Source organism: Lissotriton helveticus, chromosome 3_2 (assembly GCF_964261635.1).
Source record: "Lissotriton helveticus chromosome 3_2, aLisHel1.1, whole genome shotgun sequence".
NCBI lineage: Eukaryota > Metazoa > Chordata > Amphibia > Caudata > Salamandridae > Lissotriton > Lissotriton helveticus.
Window position 1 is genome coordinate 324,364,630 of NC_136062.1, and position 20,294 is coordinate 324,384,923.

Genomic DNA, 20,294 nt, shown 5'->3' on the forward strand with positions numbered 1-20,294 from the left:
TATTTTGTATCTCCTGATATTACTTAATAAAGTTTTTTAAATAAAAAAAACCTCACGCAAATGTTGTATCTACTCTTAGCCTCCTTCCCTTCAGGATGATTAAGCAAGGTGAGGTTGCAATAATGTCAAAGTGCATTGACTTGTGCAGAGCCACACATGCCTGGCAAAATTACTATTGGGACTTCAAAACTGCAGCCCATGAGAAAACACAGGGGCATATTACCAAGCAATAGCAATAATTATCGCTATTGCTTGGTTAGAGAGAAAATTTTACCGCTAAGCTGCGGCGATTTTTATCGCAGATAAACCTTGGTATTACCAAGGTTTATCGCAAATGCGATAAAAAACGGCCGCAATGCATGAATATCACTGAAAAGTCAGCGATATTCATGCATTACCGAGCTAATGCTCTTAGCCATGTTATCCACCTCCCATTGGATAACATGGCTAAGAACAGCTCATGGCAGGTGTTAGCTTATGGAGATATTCGCGCTTAGCGCGAATATCTCCAAAAGTTAGTAATAGGAGATAGCGATGTTAGCGACTGTTTCCAGTCGCTAACATCTTGGCACGCCCACTTTGCATGTCATTAGTGATAAATATCACTGACATGCAAAGTGGGGCCCAAGATGGTCGCTATCTCCTACTAGCTGTCGCTAACTGGTGTTAGGGACAGCTAGGTAATAGGGAGATAATTTTATCTCCGCTTTCTTGGCTTTTAAAGCCAAAAAAGCAGAGATAAACCCCCTTGATAATATGCCCCACAATTCTGGTAGCAAAAACAGGTACCAGTGGTAAGGGGCGGCTCCTCTGTAATGGCGGAGGTGCGTTGCCCCACTAGTCAGTCAAAGAAAAATAAAATGATAAAACAGCATTTTATTTTTCTGTGACTGCCTTACACATGTGTGTAGTGTGGAGGGCAGGCTGTGAGGAGTGGTGGGCACTTAGTAGTGTGCATGTATGTTTGGCCGTCTATCCTAAGCCGGCCAAACATACATGCTCATTTCTATTTCTCCAACATGGTTGCATTCACAGCTAGGTTGGAGAAACACCTAGGCTCCCAGGGACTGTCTGAATGACAGAGCAGGCTACTGAGACCAATGCCGAGCAGTGCCGGGATTGGGTATGGAACCTGCTTTACCAGAGACTGCTGGTAAAGCTCCTAGGGATGTCGGAGGCAACCGCTGTGGTAGCGGTAGCAGAAGAAAAGGTGAGTTTATCATTTATTAATTCCCCCTCTTGCCCCCTCCCGACCTTGTCTGTCCACCCCCACACTTTCCATTTATGGTGGCCGCTATTGCCAGTGGGTCTAACCTGCAAATGAGACAAGAGGGGGAGGGTAAGAGAGGGATACATGGATAAGTGATTAACTGACCAGACTGGAGAGGGAGCAACTGGTGAGCAAGTGAGAATGGGGGGTCACATTGGGGAAGTAAGTGTGTGCAAACACATTACAATAAGAAAATCAATTTTTAGAATATTTGTGTCCACAAGATGCCTTTGGCCAGTACCAATAATGATTTACAGCCCTCCTGGCCAATTCCCAGGGCCAGATGAACCACAGAAGCTATTTGCTATCAATATATGCAAGGAATGTCCCAAAGTTCCTATTAGTATGTGCATGTTGTAAGTTATGTGGTGGCAATAGATCTCACCAGACAGACAAAGCTGTCTGTAGACAACATCTAAAAAGTAACTGGTGCCTCATGGGTCTGTAAGTAGCCTTGGTGGGACCAGGGAAACCCATGGATGGCATTGCACATCTGTGTTGCTTGTTACTAAGCTTACTTATATGCATGAAATGTTAATTTCTTTACTGTATCCCAGAACTGTAAACTTTAAACTCACCTTGGTTCAGAGCTAATGCTGGCGCATAAATGACGACTCCTGTGTACAGACTCTGAAAAGCAAATTAAAACGTAAAGCTTGGATGAAAAATGACAATTTTCTCATATTTCTATAGTTAAATATTACTGAATTCAACTTTAGCTGGACATGTCATATTAATATTAGAAGCTGTAAACGGTTAATCTAGATTACCTAAAAAAAAATATGTTGAGGCGATAGGAGACATGCTCTCTAATAATATGTGTAAGATACCTTCCGCATCTTTTTTAAATAATGCATCACCCTCTAGATAGTAACCACTAAAGCAAGCCTGCCAGGGTTGTCTTTGAATTCTCTTAGAAAAACGGAGGAAAATCCCACTTCCTAAAAGTGTTTATATATTAACTCTTCTATGGGGAATACCTTTAGTGCCTGCTCGCTATTTCAAATGTTTTTCACATACATTAGCACTATTTCATTTTCACTAAAGTTCAAAACAATCACAATCATTTGTAGCTTTATGTGGCACATTTTTGCATTTTCAGTAGGTTCATAGAAAAAGTTCAGGAGGATGTATTCAGTATGTCATTGATATTGTTTACTGAGATTAAAACCTTGGCAGTTATACCACACGTAAATTATCTATTTTTTTTATGGAGTTTATAGTGTCAAATTGGCTCTCATCGGCGGTCTCATGTCTACATTACCTGCTACTTTGTTCCCTGTGGGGTAGGATGTCGTCCCCCAGTGTGCTTTGAGACTGGGAGGGGCCTCAGGACACAAAATCTCGGCCTCCATCCTCCTAGTAGTGTACCAATAAGTCCTTTGTATTTCTTCTATGTTTATGCCCTTAGTCATGCAATGTTCAATTCCATGGCGCGCACTTTTGAAGAGAATGTTTCTCTTGAAAAGTGCATCGCTCGTGGATAATGTGGATTAATGAATGTCAACTGTTGTATCCGGCATTCGGCTGTTGGACATTGACCGGCTTGGATGCGCTCCTGTATATGCCACTTTAGGCCATATGTATCATACTTCCGTTTTGCGAATTCCAAATAGGGAATTTTAAGGAATCGCTATTTGGAATTCGCAAAACGGTATGTATGTACAAAATCGCTATTTAATAGCGAATCCTTACCATTCCTAATTTGCGATTAGCAAATTGCTAATCGCAAATTACCCATTCATTTCTATGGGCCAGGAGGCCTATAGGAATGAAGGGGCAATTAGCGATTAGCAATTAGCTAATCGCAAATTAGGAATTTTTTCAAGGGTGCCGGGGTGTCTCAAGAACACCCTGCTGCACCCCTGAAAAAGACATTTGGGGGCATATGGCGCACATACATGCCCTAAGGGCATGTATGGGCGTCATATGGCACCTTTTGTTTTTTGGAAAAAAGATTTTTGAAAAGAATTTGCAAATTACCACCAACTAGAAGTTGGTGGTAATTAGCGAATCCTTAATGGCATTTTTTGAAAATTTTTTGTTTGTTACATTGCAATTAAGGAAATGCAAAATTTGCGATTCCTTAAGTGCAATCGCAAAATAAGGAATTGCAAATTTTGCTATTCCTTATTTTGCATCAAAAATGTTTGATACATACCATTTGTCAAATTAGCATTCGCAAAGGCCGAAATTCGCAGAATTTCGGCCTTTGCGAATGCTAATTAGCTTGATACATATGGCCCTTTATCTTTAGAATGAACCTTTTTAAAGATATTATTTATTACTATTTCCCTTCAAGTTATTTATTTAATATAAAGTTACCCACTTTACATTTGGCGACGAGGGTCAAAGTGGCATTTTACTAATTTTCCGCAAAGCTGCAGTTCGAGAAAATAAAGAAGAAGACGCTCTAATTCCCTGCGTGAGCTACCCTGTCACACCGAGGAAAATCCGGACAATCTGGATCAAAGGACAACCCATCGCTGGATTTAAGAGCATTTTCATAATTTCAAGACAAGCGATTGGTGCGGGCTGAAGTCATTCATGACGTGTGAGGTAGCGTCAGAGTGACGAATCAAACAGACGTCATCATGCATCCACACGTTCAGGCGGGCATCTTGAATTTGTTAGAGAAGCCGTTTCCATGGTAACGGAAAGGAAATACGGCGAAAACACAGTTTCTCAAGGGTTTTGGATCGTCGCACAATAGGAACTACAAAAAAAGGTATTGTGACAAAATATTTTTATGTAAAAGACAGAATCTATTGGAAATAGTACAGGAGTCTATAGAATTGTTTAAAAAAAAAATTCAAAGAAAATATTTTTTGAGCTTAAAATATAAGGAGAGGCGATATTATTACCTGCAAATGATATTTATTTAACAAAACATGGCTACAAATCAACAGATTGTTTACTTGAACCATTTCCTTCCAATGCCGGGGAAGCCAAAAGAAGCATGGAAGCTGTGGTATATACGTTTTGAGAATTACCTGGTAGCAATTGGTGCAGATGAAAACTCTCCTAAAAGGAAGCTTGCAATTTTGTATAGTCATTTGGGAAGCGCTGGAAAATAATATTTTAATAATCACCCAATTAAACAACCTCCACCTGGTAATGTAGAAGGATGGAATGTGTTTACAGATGCAATTTTGAGACTGAACAAAAAAGTTTTAGAACAACCTAGCGTTATGTTGGAACGTTTTAACTTCATGAGGAGAAAGCAAGAACAACATGAGTCCGTCGAGGAGTTCATTTCTGCTTTAAGGAATCTAGGCGCAGAATGCAATTTTGGTCCATATTTGGATACTGTTCTTAGAGACCAATTTGTATATAAATGTAGCCACAAAAATATTCAAGAAAGAATACTAAGTTGTCGTGATCCATCCTTAACTGAAGTGATAGACATGGCAAAAAGTGTGGAAAGGTCTATAGTTTCTTCCAGATGCATTTCTGATGAAAATAATTTGCAGCCAGATAGTCAGATGCAAGTTAATGCTGTTTATACGAAGAACAGATCAATGAAACCTTATCAGAAAAAGCACAATTCTTTCTGTTTCAGATGTGGTTCGAAAACTCATCTCAGCAATAGCCTGATTTGTCCTGCGTTGGGTAGAAAATGTACATTCTGCAGTAGAATTGGTCATTTCAACATAGTTTGTAGAAATAGAAAGTCAGTTCAAGTTAGCGCTCTTTCCTCATTTCACGATGCTAATGTTGATGTTTCTAATGTTGATGCTTCGTCTATTGAATCATTCTTGGATGATGTTCACATTAATGCTGTTGAAACCTTTAATACTCATTCAAATGTTTTTCATGATAAGATATTGTCTATTGATATGGTGGAAACCTCATCTGACAATAGTCGTGTGAAAGAACCAACTTGTGATGTGATTTTAGATCATATGAAGTTAGGCATGATGGCTGATTCTGGGGCTCCTGCTACCATAATTTCTGACGTGTTATTTAATGCTCATTGGTTCAAGAAGGTACAGCTATCACCCTTAGATATCATTCCAAAAGCATATGGCGGGAAGGACATTGAATTGTTGGGATATTTTTTAACAAAAATGTCATGTTTGGGAAGGTGTACCTTAACAAAGGTTTATGTAGCAATTGATGGCAAATGTATTGTTGGTTGGCAAGATCTTGCCAAAATGGGACTAAAATTAGTACCTGGTTCAAACTCACCAGTACAGGTAAATGACACTCCAATTCTTGTGGTGAATGATATTGAAAACAGTGAAATTCCTGATTTGATATCTGAGTTTCCTGAGGTTTTCAATGAATCCGTTGGAAATTTTAAGAATTTTGAACATTTAATTAGATTAAAACCTCATGCCATTCCAGTTGTTCACAAATTTATGAACGTTCCTCTAAATGTGAGAGATGAATTAAAAAATGTCTTGGACAAGTTAGTATCTGAGGGCATTATTTTGCCCACAGATTCATCACTTTGGGTCAGTCCCATAGTCGTCGTTAAAAAAAAAGCATCCGTTTGTGTGCGGATTTACGTTCCCTAAACCAAAATATAATTGTGGACTGTCATCCATTGCCCAATATACAGGAACTCCTTACAGGTATTTCTGAGTCAAGGATTTTTCACTTCTTGATCTCAGAAGTGCATATAATCAGATTCCCCTCACCAAATCATCATCTGAGCTCACAACATTTATAACTCCATTTGGAGCATTTAAATATTTACGGCTTCTTTTTGGTTTGGCATCCGCTGCCAGTGTATTTCAGAAATGTATGGATACAATTTTGAACGACATTGAAAATGTCCAAGCTTATCAGGACGATGTCTTGATACATTCTAAAGACAAATCGGGATATTTACAAACTTTAAGAGAGGTGTCATCTCGCTTTAAGGAAGTTGGTATAACTCTAGGTAAGAGGAAATGCAAATTTATGGTAACAAAGTTAGATTATCTTGGACATAGCATTTCTGCTGAGGGAATTAAACCCAAAGTTTGTCTTACAAAGGCGATTTATGATGTTCCCATCCCTAAAGATAAGGATTCTCTAAAATCATTTTTAGGTTTAGCGGAATATTATTCCCAATTTATACAATATTATTCACAACTTGTTCAGCCTCTTCGCATTCTGTTAAAAAAAGAGGTGACATTTGTGTGCTCTGAGGATGCAAACTGTGCCTTTAATCTGGTAAAAAAAAGTTATTGTGGAGGCACCCGCTTTGTCCTCCTTCAACCCTAGTTTAAATTGCACCATTTCAGTGGACGCAAGTCAAAAGGGTTTACGTGCAGTACTCTGTCAAAGCAAAGGCTACAAAGAAAATACTGTGATTTTTGCATCAAGGTCTCTCAGTGGCGCTGAATCAAACTACAGCACGATTGAGAGAGAGGCCCTTGCCTGTTCCTGGGCTGTAGAAAAGTTCAAGATGTATATTTGGGGATCACATTTCACACTGCTTAGTGATCACAAACCCCTTTTACATCTCCTTAATGGGAACGGAACAGGAAAGGATTATGCCAGACTGGTTAGGATCCTGTCAAGACTTCATGAGTATAATTTTACCATTAAACACATACCAGGAGGCAACAATTCAAGAGCAGATACTCTCTCAAGATTGAGTTTTGAGAATGATGATGTTGGAAACGGTAATGCAGATGACATAGAATGCGTAGTAGCTTCATTTGATGAGCTAGTATTGTCACTGTTTTCTATTTCAGAAGCTAATTGGTTCAAAAGTTATTCTGAAGACACTGTATTGGTTGCTGTTAAAAACATGATTGTTTCAGGTTGGCCGAAGGCTCGCGCTCTTCCTACTCCTTTAAGAGTTTATGCAAAAATCTCTGAATAACTTTCAATCATAAATGATATTGTTTTTACAGGTGATCTATGTGTTCCTCCCAATGTAATTCGTAAAAGACTTTTTGATTCAGCTCATCAGGGATATTTAGGAATTGGGGGTACTTCAAGAAAATTTAAGGAGCATTTCTGGCGGCCTGGCCTTGAGGGAGATGTCACTTTATGGATCAATTCTTGTCCCACATGTTTGGTATCAGACAAACATTGGAAGACTCCTCAATTCCCTTTACATACAGTTCCTTTGCCAGAAGAAGCTTGGCAAAAATTAGCCATTGATTTTCTGGACCCTTTGAGATTTTGCCTAATGACAAACGTTAATCATATCATTGATTGATTACTACTCCAAGTGGTGTGAATTGGACTTTTGTGAAAATCCTGATTCATTGACGGTTGTTCATTTTTTGAAAAAGGTATTTCTTTCAGAGTGTCCTCCTAGAGAACTAGTGAGTGATAATGGTTCTCACTTTTGTTCTTCTATGGTTGAAATCTTTTTAAAGTTTCATGATATTAAACATCTAAGGGTGACACTTTATTCACCTTCTTCAAATGGTTTGATAGACAGGATGAATAAATGTATTAAAGAATGAATACAAACTGCTATTGCCTCTAAAGTAGATTTGGAGGAGCTTCTTAGGAGGAAGTTGTGGTCTTATTTGGTCACTCCTCATTGCACCACGGGTATTTCCCCTTTTAGACTATTAAAGAAACGTAATCCAAATGGGAACATTTTCCCATCTTGGATCAAAGATTTGAAAATTAAAGACAAACCTTGTTTGGCCTGTCATGATGGAGATATTATTAAGGAAAAGTTGTCAACTCAGCAGGGCATTCAAAAGAAGAATTTTGACCCCAAGGTTATCTCCTCATCTCAAAATTTGGAAATTGGAGATTGGGTTATGATCAAATTTCATGACAGAGTTAAGAAAGGCATGTCAACATTTTCATTACCTACTCAGGTTCTAAATGTTTCAAAAGGGTCTATTTTTCTTGACAGAAGAGGGTGGTGGAATAAACGGGTGATTGTCAAACTCACCCTAGAACAAGCAAAAAGATATTTACGACTAAATATGTTGATGATGTTCCTTCTTGCTCTTATTTTCCTTTAGGTACTTCTTCTGATGATAATAGTTTGTTTAATGATCAAAACTTGTGCATTTCTGATAACTGTGCTGAGGTAGATGTTGAACCTACTATTGTTCCTCAAATTGTACCTAGTACTTCTGATGCTTCTTTGACTCTCACATCTAGAAGTATTAGGAATTGTTCTTTTCCTTTACTTTTTAAAGACTATTATTTATCTTAAGTTTTTTTTTAACTTTTGTTAACTTTGTTCTTTTCATTTGTGTAAAAAGGGAGAAGATGTAGTGTACAAGTAAGTCATTTGTATTTCTACTTTGTTTATGCCCTTAGTCATGCAATGTTCGATTCCATGGCGCCCACTTTTGAAGAGAATGTTTCCCTTCAAAAGTGCATCACTCGTGGATAATGTGGAATAATGAATGTCAACTGTTGTATCCGGCATTCGGCTGTTGGACGTTGACCGGCTTGGATGCCCTCCTGTATATGCCACTTTATCTTTAGAATAAACCTATTTAAAGATATTATTTATTACTATTTCCTTTCAAGTTATTTATTTAATATAAAGTTACCCACTTTACACTCCTGCCGTGCAAGTGCCTGCATCCGCAGTCCACTGCCAGCATTACTTGCCACCAGGGCCGGCTCAAGTGCTGGTGGCGCCCGGTGCTACAATCATTTTTGGCAGTCCCCATACACCATGACCGCCTGTTCGGATTCTATGACTGCCACTGGGAAAAAGTGCCCCTCATCACTCCACTCATAAGCTATTACTAAACACAGTGCCCCCTTCCATAGGTCTGTGCCCAGTGCGGCCACACCGGTCTCACTGCCCTAAAGCCGGCCCTGCCTGCTACTTTGCTCGTGCTGGGGTGGGACTTCGTCCCCTAGCATGCTTAGAGACTGGAATGGGGCTCAGGACACAACATCTATTGACATCCAGACTCCTGCAGTGCGGGACCCGCTGGGGCGTGTACTCACAATAGGGAAACTAGGGTTAGAGGTGGTGCCCTGGTTACAGCTATAGGAGCAGCTTCCAATTTGTCATCACAAGAGGGTGGAATTCTGGCTCTTTTGGCCCGTCCTAAAAGTCTAACTGAAAATAACCATCCAAACTGGATCCTCTCCCTTATTATTTATCTTATTCCCGCTTCCTGCCCTTAAATAATTGTTTTGTCCAATGTATCTAGTTTGCCAACAGCTTAACAATAATGTAAGCCGCCAGTGGGAATTCCATAATTAGATCCTATTTGTGCAGCGGTGGTGGGTATTGGACACTTGGAGAGGCAATTTCCTGGAGATACCATAATTATTAACATTTGTTACCTCCTGGTCGCAGGTGAAGTCCCGGCGATAGCCAGAGCTGGTATGGTTAAATCAAGTCTGATCAGGATTCTGCCACTGGGATTCTTTTATAAACATTTAGCGCCAGCCATTCCCAGGAACAACTGGACTCAACCCTCTAATTAATTCCTTAACAGGCTGCATCCGCATTTCCACCCATCCCTCCAAAAACAAACTTACAATCCTTTCAAGCTTGGACAATACTGACTGAAATTTTGGAGGGCAGAATGATTGTGCTTCTGATGTTGGTGTTTGTGGAGCCAATTCCCATCTGACTCACAGCCATTTAAGTTGTGCGACCACCCTTCTGCTGCCGTTAATCCAGGGTTCCTTGCATTAAGATGATGGTCCAGTAAGATTGTGTACTGAATGTTCTGGGCGCAATCCTATAATAGCAGCAGAGCAAGGGTTAATAATGTTTGTGCCCCTGCAGGACAATACTTTGATGAGTGAGAACGATTGTTCCTGTGGGGGGTTACCCAATTATAATTGTTGTTATCTATTCCCCTGGGTAAGCCAAGGTACATTTGCCGGCGACAACTCTGACTTACAACCTTCTAAACTGACTTGTGAAGGAACAAAGATTGGCGAGATTGGCACCCCCATGGATGGTAAATTCCTTAGTTGGAATGTTGCTGGCTTTGCTTTGGAACTACAGATTAAGGGTTCGCAGTCCTTTATTATTGAGTATCATATTGTGTTTATGTAGGAAAGGTGGGCAGTGAATGAGATTGCATTTGATGAGCTCATGTGTTTTGACTTTCCTGCTTCTCCTTCCTCCGTGGGTCATACAAAAGGGGGCTTGACTGCCTGGTTTAAAGTCAACATTGGATGTAAAATGTTCTCCCTTTGCACAGAAATGAATGTTGTGCAAGCCATCACCTTAATTGGGAAGCAAATTTGGGATCTAGATGGCGAATTTGTATAATATTTATTTCTCAATGAAGGGCATTTTGAAGCTTCAGGGATTGTTCACTTGGATTGGCTCTATAGCCGAGAAAGAGTCACAAGCAAGAAGATCTTATACCCTTCTTTTGGCTAGTGATTTTAACACCAAGCTGGGAAGGCCAAAGCAAACTATACCTTCTTTATAGCCATTAAGGTTTTATCATATCATAGAGGAAGTAGACCTCGATGATTTGGATGCTAGGGGATGTCATTTTTACACATTTTGGTGACCTTTGTTCTAGAAAGTGTGGTCTCCAACCCCATAACATCAGCGATTTCAATATTCATTGGGAGGAGATGTGGGGCAGTGATTGATTATGCCTTCACATCTTAGAATTTATGATACTGTTGACTACGGGGAGGTGAGCTACTTGCCTAAATTTATAGTGATCATAACCCCCTAGTAGTTTTCAAATAACAATCTCCACGAAGCTTCAGCATGCTATTGTAAGGTGTCACCAGGCACCAGCCACTGAAGATGCTGGTCTGGCACTCTGCTGACCTGTAACTTGTATTGAACCAGGTAGGCAGCAGTTGCATGGATCTGATAAAGTCCGGCTTTCCGGTTGCTCAAATCGCTAATGTTGTTTTAAGCAGCTTTGTTTAACTTATGTCCCATATAAAAGACACGCTGACCAAACCCGTGGGGAGGGCTTCCCCCCATGGTAAGTCATGGTTCAACAAAGACTGCAGAGCGGCTAATGATAGCCCTAAAGCAAACCATTTCAAGGTTCAGGGAGTAATTTCGACTTGTATGGAAGGCATACTCCCTAGCACTGAAAAAAAGAAAGTATTCACTCAAGGATGAGAAAACAGAGCATGTTGTAGTCTCACGTCAAAATACAGATTCCTAGGCTGATTAGAAGGCCATCCTGGCAGGTGTAGCCCCCGGGCCTTCTTTAGAGTAAGATACTGTTCACATTACTTCTGATGCTTGAATAGAACATTTCTCTGGAGCTTATGTGTATAATACTGTAAACAGTGGTGCAGCTATGGGGGGGTGGGCGGTCCACCCCAGGCGACACTGTTTTTGGGGGTGGCAAAGGCTAGGAAGTCGTGTCTGTCGACTTCCACCATCCTGAGAACAAGTTGGCGGTCAGCCGCCCAGCCGCCCAACAAACCCCCAGAACAAGTCATCAAGTCGTCCGTCGACTTTCATGCTCTTACCTGTAACAGGCAGAAAAACCTAGGGTCCCCCCGGGTGGCAGTAGGTCTAGCTATGTCACTGGCTGTGATATCAGAAGGGAGGCAGGCAGAATTCTTATTACACATGAGTCTCTCCTTTACTGAATAAGAATTGCTCAAAGCCATTCATAATAGCCCATCAAAGAAGGCTTATGGCCCGGACAGGATTCCCTTGGATATATTTAAAGAGGGTATTGTTCTCCTGTTCTCACTATAGTTTTTAACTCATCATGCTGGCCTAGGTTCCTGCCTTCTTGGCATACACCTGTAGTTGTACCCATTTTTAAAAAGGGATACATGCTCATGGACTTACCTTCTGATGTCGCTACTTGATTCCATCACTAAAATAATCGTCGGAGTCATTTTGGAAGGGCTCCATTCCTGCCTAAGCAAAAACAATATTCTTTCTCAGGTGCAATATGTTTTAGGAAGGGTCTTGGGACAATGAAACAGTGTCTCAATTTGCATCTCCTTGTGGCCAAATATAAGTATGCAAAGGGCACCTTCACTCATCTTGCACTTATGGACCTATTAAGTGCCTTCGATTGACTCAATGGATACAAACTATGGGATGCTCTTACGTCCACTGACCTTGAGACAGACCTGGTTTCCCTTTTAAAAATCCTACACCAGGCTCTTTCAGCCTCAGTTAGATTTGGGGATAATGGGGAGTGCCTCCATCCTTTAAAGTTAATCTCTGAGAACGCGAAGGTGGTGTACCTGACCCATTAAATCTTTACTCTGTGAGGCAAAGTTGTGTCCTGGCACCTTTCCTATTCACTCTGTATATCAACAACCTAGGAACGGTTTTGACAGATGAGTGCCAGGACCTACCATCGGTGGGGAAGCGCTCACTCTCTACGCTGCTGTATGCAGATTACGCTGTACTTATGGCCCTTACCCCGATCAGCCTACAGAAAGTAATATCTAGCTTTGCTAATTTTGTGTCTAACTTGGGCCTCACAGTTAACACCTCTAAAACATTTATTATAAAATGTGTCTCAGGGAGTAAGAATAGCCCCTTGTTCTTTTTAGAGAAGAATGTCCCAACACTTTATCCTACCTAGGGGTCGCACTGGCACATTGTCCCAGGCTGTTAAGCTAAGGAAATTGTTATTCTCTAAGGCACTGGGAGCTCTGATCAACTTTAGTAAGAAACTGGGTAAATGCCCCCCAGAACTACTCTAAATCAATAAAGTCAAATGTATTGCTATTGCGACCTATGGGGCGGGTATCTGGGGTTATATAGATGTGTCTACTCTTCAGATGACTAAAAATAGATATTTTTAGATTTCTGCCGGCATTCCCGGAGAGTGTTTCTACCTTTAACTGTCACATGGAACTCGGAATGCCACATATAATGGATGTCATTAGTATCCAACCAATTCTTCTCTGGTATCGTATATGAAATTCAGAGAAGACCATTTTAAATCGCCAAACGATTAGCGACTGTTAGTTGGGGCTTTTCATATAAGATGGCTAAAATATGTCAGAGAATTCTTGTGTAAATGAGGCCACCAGGAATACTTTGATAACCCAACCACCATAACTAATGTAATTAGGAAATTTCTTAAATATAGCTGTTTCCATCTTTTTGAAAATATTAGATTTAATTAAGAGATTACCAAAATTACAGTGCTCACTCACACACCTTGACTACCTTTAAGATGCATCCCTATCTAAATTTTGTTACCTCTGACTATTAACTATGAAAGATTCTTGCTGCCACATTTTAGGATGGGCATCATTCACTGGTCACTTAGCTTCCCAGCCAGAAACGACTGGTCCAGACAGTTAATTAGATACCCATGTGATGAGTTGTCAGCACAATCCACCATGCATGTTTTATTTTTCTTTACATTTTACCTAGTTCAGAGGAAAAGGTGGATACGTCCGGTGCTTAGATCACTTGATTTGCGACAATGTCGTCCCGGGTTTATGGTCAAGCAATCCCTTGGGGAAGAACTTGTACTTTTATCTGTTTCGACATTTTTAAAGTTTATCTTTTCTCGGAGAAAGAGCATCTTTAAGTGATAACTTGACTTGAACTATATAACATGACTAACAGCCTTTTTATATGCTGCTGTTCACCCAGTATTTCTGGTTAATGTATTTATTTTTAACATGTTAATGTTTAACTGTATTTTAATATGCTTTTATGATTATTTTTACAAATAGTCGAATAAAGCTTGATTTGACTTCATTTGAAAGCCCATGAGTTTCTATAACTGTAACCTCGCCATAGACACAAAGTGAAATCCTGGAATTAGGCTCTGGGTGGGAAAACAAGGGACCTCACCACATATAAAGCCCAGCCTTTAAAGAAAACCAGTGTCTATTGAATAAAAGACTTCAAATAAAGAGCAAAGAATATATTGTTGTTGAATACAAAAAGCCCCAAATCAATTAAAATGAACAAGAGATTTCTGTAAAGGCACACAAATAAGCATGGGCAAAGCCAATCTGTCTGGCTAAGATCACAGCTCTTTTCAATTGATCGAATAAGTGTGTGTGTTGATTGTGTGACTGCATGATTATTTGAATATCACCAAAATCAGTGGGTAAGTGCATGGATGGATGAGTGAGGGACACATCTATGTGACTGCATGCATGAATGTTTGACTAGTGCATGGATGGGTGGGAGGTAGTCCATGGATGCATGTAGAGAAGTTACAGAAATCCTATAGGCTGAACACTCAGGACCAATATGAAACTTCACTGTGCATGACTTTATTCTGCGTTTGTACCTCAGTTACTCGAGGTGTGAACCATGGATCTCACAGGAAATTAAACGAGTTGTTGTGGCACAATGTCCATCGCTGCACAGTGAGCACAGGTACGCTAACACAATGGGGAAGATTTACTGAAATACTGCCTAATACTGAGATAGTGATAAAATATGGCCTGATCAGAGTCGTAACATTAGCCCCCGTAGCCTCTGTGGCCTCCGGCACTGTGCACAGGTGGCGGGGACTCTCGCCTGAGAGCTCCTGACTGGGTTCAGAGTAACACCACTGGGCCTAATGCTGCTTTATTTCATCTGCACTGGCACACAAGCAACCTTCCAAGCATACAGCTTTGCACCACCGTGCTCTCTATGTCACTAGAGTCAAGGTAGCCTGGCTGATGGGGGGTGGACCCCCGAAACCGATTCTAGGACGCTTGTTTGCAGTCCAGGGAGGATGTGGACTGGCAGTTTGCGATGGAATGTTCCCATAGAAAGCAGGGTCAAGACTAATTTGCAAAAGGTTGGGTACAAACTGGAATGGCATGGGGGGCAAAGAATACAATGGATTTAGGTCCGGATTTCTGTCCTGGGGTGAATGTATGACATTGCTCTGCATTCTGTCCATCAATTGATCTTTTTGCATTTTTCTGTAGTGTGGACCTGCAAACGATTTCATGTGTTTCTATACAGAAACCATATCACTATCATAACAGACAATCAAGCTCTGCGCACCATTTTTGGAAATCCAAACTCCATTATGCCCCCTCGCATCGATAGGTGGGGTATGACACTGAAAGAGAATGACTATGGAACTGTACACAGGCCACGGTAAAGACCAGAACCCTGCTTGTTATTTCTCTGGAGTACTGCTAAATTATCAGAGTTTAACATTGTTAGAACTGGGTGTCTCTGGGTGGCTGATGTAGGTACCTTAGTCCAAATAGGGACCCTTGCTTCTACTCAGGGAAAGGACGGACACACTCTTAGATAACCCCTGCTCAACCCCTGGTAGCTTGGCACGAGCAGCCAGACTTATCTTCAAGGCAATGTGTAAAGTATTTGCAACCACACTCCCAATAACACAGTGATAACACAGCAAATGGACACCACACTGTTTTTTATAAAAATAGCGGTATCTTTATCAGAAGGAATGCAATGAGACCAAACGATAGAAATCCAACATATGCATCTTTGCAATCTTTCACTTTGCCGGATATTAGGCCAGCAATCATTTATATCTCTCTCCCATTGCACCGAGTGGCCCGAACCTGCCCAGCCGTACCGGGACTGCCCCTTTAAGCTTATAACCGTTGTCTCTTGAGTTGGGGCTGATTGGTGTACTGTTTTACCCCTTGCATTACGAATTGACTGATTTTTGCATTACAAATCACATTACTCTTGCATTACGAACTGCCTGATTTTTGCATTACGAATCGCATTATTCTTGTATTACAAACTGCCTGATTTTTGCATTACGAATCGCATTACTCTTGCATTACAAACTGACTGATTATTGCTTTACGTACTGCCTTATTTGTGCGTTACGTACTGCATTATTCTTGCATTACAAATCGCATTATTCTTCAAAGACCTAATTTCAACCCAATCCTGGAAAAAGAGCAGTTGACCTCTTACTGCCAATATCAAATTTCAAAAATTCAAAAATGTACAAGATAGTGTTTGCGACCAAGGAAGGTGTTGCATTGAGAGTGTTGTGGATTGCCATAGCTGGGAGCCTAAGACAACAGGCCATTAAATTAGCCATTAAAGGGCATCATAGCATTGTAGCTACCAAACGAGCCCAAACAGACTTAGGTGCTTATTAGGATGGAGGGCGGATCGCCCCTGCCGGGCCTGCAGTAGCCACTGCTGGCCCGGCGGGGGCGATCCGTCCGCCATCAACACCTGAAAGACCCCCCGGCATATTAGTATGGCTGGGGGGTCTACGGCAGACGGAAAGACCATCCGACACTATTCCGCTGGTCGACTCGTCGACCGGGCGGAAAAGGGGCATGATATGGTATCGGTGTCTGCAAGACACCACCATCCATATCACGATGCAGGCGGAGAGCAGCCTTTCCATGACGGTGTTGCTGTCATGGAATGGCAATTGGATTTTGCTTTTGGGGGCCTGGAGCCCCCAGGGTGTTGGGGGTACACATGGGTGGTACATATGGTACCCCCCCTCATTGCCATGCACTATGTGGCAGGCACTACGTGGTGCCTGCCAGGTAATGCATGGCAATGCTGTGCACAGAACTTTTACATTGCAAGTAGGTCTGCATCCAGCAGCCCGCAATGTAAAAGGCCCAGGATGCGCCCGCCAGTGCAGCAGGCGTATCCTAATGCCAATGGCGGAACCGCCGCAACTTTGGCGATCGGCCCCTGGCTTCCTTGTGATGGCAGGCAGACTTTGTCCGCCCCCCATCGTAATGGACCCCTAAGTGTGGTTCCCTCGTTTAGATGAGCAAGTACGAGGGAACTAAAGGAGTGCCATCTTCGCAACTGCCTTTCTCCGAAGTGACACAACATCCATTGAAATTGTTTGATCTTAAGGCATTGGCTAGGGAAAGAGTTGCAGTTGATTTTTCGGGGGCCTTAGAAAATGGTCATCTTGTGGTAGTCATTGATGAGTACACATTTTCCCATTGGTAGAGGAGTTATCATCAACAGATCAAGCCCTGTGTCAAGCCCTCCATGTATATCGTTCAACCCCTCACTCCACAACGGGTGTAAGTCTCAACATCTTGCTATATAGGAGAGCCATCGGAACAAAACTTCCACAATGGGCAGGAGACAGTTTCATGAGTGCTGAAACTTCTCAACAGATCAAAATTCAGTCTTACGCTGATCGGTGTCAGAGAGCCCATGACACAGTCTTCAATGAAGGTTACTTAGTCCTGGTCAAGCAGAGCAATAGCAGAAAACAGACACTCCATTTGCTTTTAATCCTCTGAGAGTTGTAATGTGCAAGGGATACATGGGGATGGCTCATCGTCCCAGAGAGACCATCACACAGGACTCATCACATTTTAAGCACCTACCTCTGCGATTACGAGCTCTTTTTTACTTACAAATGAGATTGTCAAGCCTGACAGTCCAGAGCAAGCATCAAAATCTGAACCATTGTTTAATGAACAGAGTGCATCTCACTACTTCATGTCACTCGATCTGAGCAACTAGTGCGAGGGCCCTGGCGCCCTAGTGAAGAAATATAATGTAACTGTGAGACTATGAGTGATAGGACCCCTGCAGTTCTTGGCGGACTCAAAACTGGATGGGTGGTGTTAAGGTGTGGTTATTAACGGTGATGACGTAATCAGAGAACGGTGGCATTAGACCTAACAACCTTAGGGCTGTCTACCCTAACTTTTTGACTGTCGCATTTAATATAGGGGGCCGATATTGCAGCACTGCTACAAAAGTGGCCTCCTGTAACAAAAGCGGCCCCACCGCTCCGAAACCTCCTCCACCCTTTCAGCCCACCAATGCCTGCTACGGCCAGTCCGGCCCTGCCTAACCCTTTATAGTTCAGCTGTTTGGTGACATGCTGCATTCGCAAGGTATAGAGTGTTCAAAAAATTCAGGGATTTCTTTAAGATGACAAGTATGACAGAATTTATTTGCAAACCTGATAACATGTAAAAGTAGAAAGCCTTGCATTACCAATTCTCTATAATATTGCTCTGTTCATTTGTTACATATGATATGCCAAAGGGGATGAGTGATGAAAACCTCAAACCGTCTGAGTGCTTACGTATATCTATCTATCTATCTATCTATCTATCTATCTATCTATCTATCTATCTATCTATCTATCTATCTATCTATCTATCTATCTATCTATCTAGATCTAGATCTATAGATCTAAATATATATATGTATGTATATATATATATATATATATATATATATATATATATATATATATATATATATATATATATATATATATATATATATATATATATATATATATATATATATATATATATATATATATATATATATATATATATATATATATATATATATATATATATATATTACCTACTGGCGGTCGCCAGTAGGTATATATAGTTAGGATTTTTTCTCTATGGGATTTTTGAAAATTCTATGTCTAATAACTTTGGCGTTTGTGGACGGAATTGGCTGAAATTTTCAGGAAAATGGCACATTTTGTTTCTGAGCAGCCCCTGAAAATTTTGGGGGGGTTCGTCAAGGGGGGGCCGAGAAAAAAGGGGGGTCCCAAAACGCGTTTTTCCCATGTTAATTTCCATAGGGCGGTTGGCCTCGCTTTTAGCCCGAACGGCTGAATGGATTCGCACGAAACTTGGCAAAATTATAGGGACTGGTAGCCCGATGTGCCTTTTGTAGGTCTCAATATATGTGCTACAGTGGATTTTGAGAAATTAACGTTCAAAAAAAGATATATATCTGTAACAGCGCTCCGCTTCGCGTACTTTTCGCGTTACGGAGGTTTGCGAAGCTGATTGGTTCTTCGGCGTCTGTAAACATTCCAAACAGTCCGTAGCGGCCGCCATCTTGTCTCTCGGTAGGATCGAGAGACAAGAGGAGGCCAAAGCGAAGGGGCAAATGACCATAAGGGGGCATAGTAGATTGTCCCTGACCCCCTAGGTTTGATGTGGAGGCTTTGAAAGGGTCTCGCAGGGCAAAAAAAATATATACCGTTTTTTTAGTTTTTTTGCGTGGAGTGCGCCCGGTTCGCGAACCGGGAAGCGTTCTGGGGAGCGTACTTTCTTGAAAATTAGTGAAAAAAGTTAGAGTAAAATAATAATTGTGAGTGATCAGATGTAGGGTAGCTCTGAGAAGAGCTTTTGGGTTTATGGTACATTTAGGTACTTATAAGTAGGTACCAATGCACAGTCTTAAATTCAAAATGAAAACTCTGTTGCCCTCATCTGAGAAGTGAACTCCATCTCCTCTGTAGATATCTTGCATGTAGTAACGCAAGTTATTGTTGTACAGGGAGCCCATTCCATGGTCTCTCATGTAAGCTGAAACAGATTTGTTTACATGCTTCCTCGACTTCTCAATTTGTGGACAAAATTGGTTTGACCACCTCCATTTCTGTCTTTGGCATATATTTGAATATACCAAGGCAGTCTGAGGAAAAAGTGCCATCAATTGCTCAAAGGTGTCCTTTAAAAGCATTTCCAGACCTACCCCAGTCAAAGTGCCCAAATCATTACCTCCACAGTGCACAATTAACAGGTCAGGTTTTGGCAAATGCATAAAGGTTTTCACCAATGGTATCAATTGGTGACATTTTAATCCTCTGTGGCCAAACCACTTAATTTCCACATCTTGTAAATTGAGGTTAGGTAAATTCCTGTTTTCAGCGTACCTTTGAGCCCAATAGATATAACTATGTCCAACAATCCAGACAGAAAACATGGCGAGAGAAGGTTCTGCTGCAGTCAGATGAAGTGTGGCAATGAAATGGCAGTTGAAAAAATGAGAGTGTAAAATGAAAAAAACTGAGGAGTTTCTGTGTTAATGAAGCAGTAAGAGTGATTGGTGGATTTTGATTGCTGAAAACAGAAAGTTAGTGTGCATGGATGAGTTCGTTGAAAGATGTATTTTGAGTGGCGAAGAAAAAATCATTAAATGAAAGAATGCTCTGGATATGCAGGTGCACTGAGAGTTCAGAGTTCAATTGCAACATTGTTGTGTGAACTTGGAAACACCAGAGGTCTTGCAAGAGGTGGTTGCTATGCAGAAAAAGCAGAGAGGGGGCAGAGGGGGGAAGGGTTTTGCTTTGAAAAAAAGTGAGGGAAGAGTTTTGATTGGGTGACATGAGAGATATGTGTGAGGAATTACAGCATTTCTGTGCTTTTGATAGCTGCAGACTGTGGAGTGCATACCTTTTGCTGTGCTGAAGACAAA

General features: G+C 41.2%; 1 protein-coding gene across 1 annotated transcript in view; it reads right to left on the minus strand.

Annotated features, from left to right (window-relative positions):
- The window catches only part of LOC144826313 (sodium-coupled monocarboxylate transporter 2-like), a 717,317-nt gene that overhangs the window by 441,126 nt on the left and 255,897 nt on the right, over positions 1 to 20,294 (minus strand). The window contains exon 3 of the mRNA XM_078684656.1: positions 1,849 to 1,900. Within this exon, the coding sequence (XP_078540782.1) occupies positions 1,849 to 1,900 (52 nt within the window). The remainder of the gene's footprint in view (positions 1 to 1,848; positions 1,901 to 20,294) is intronic.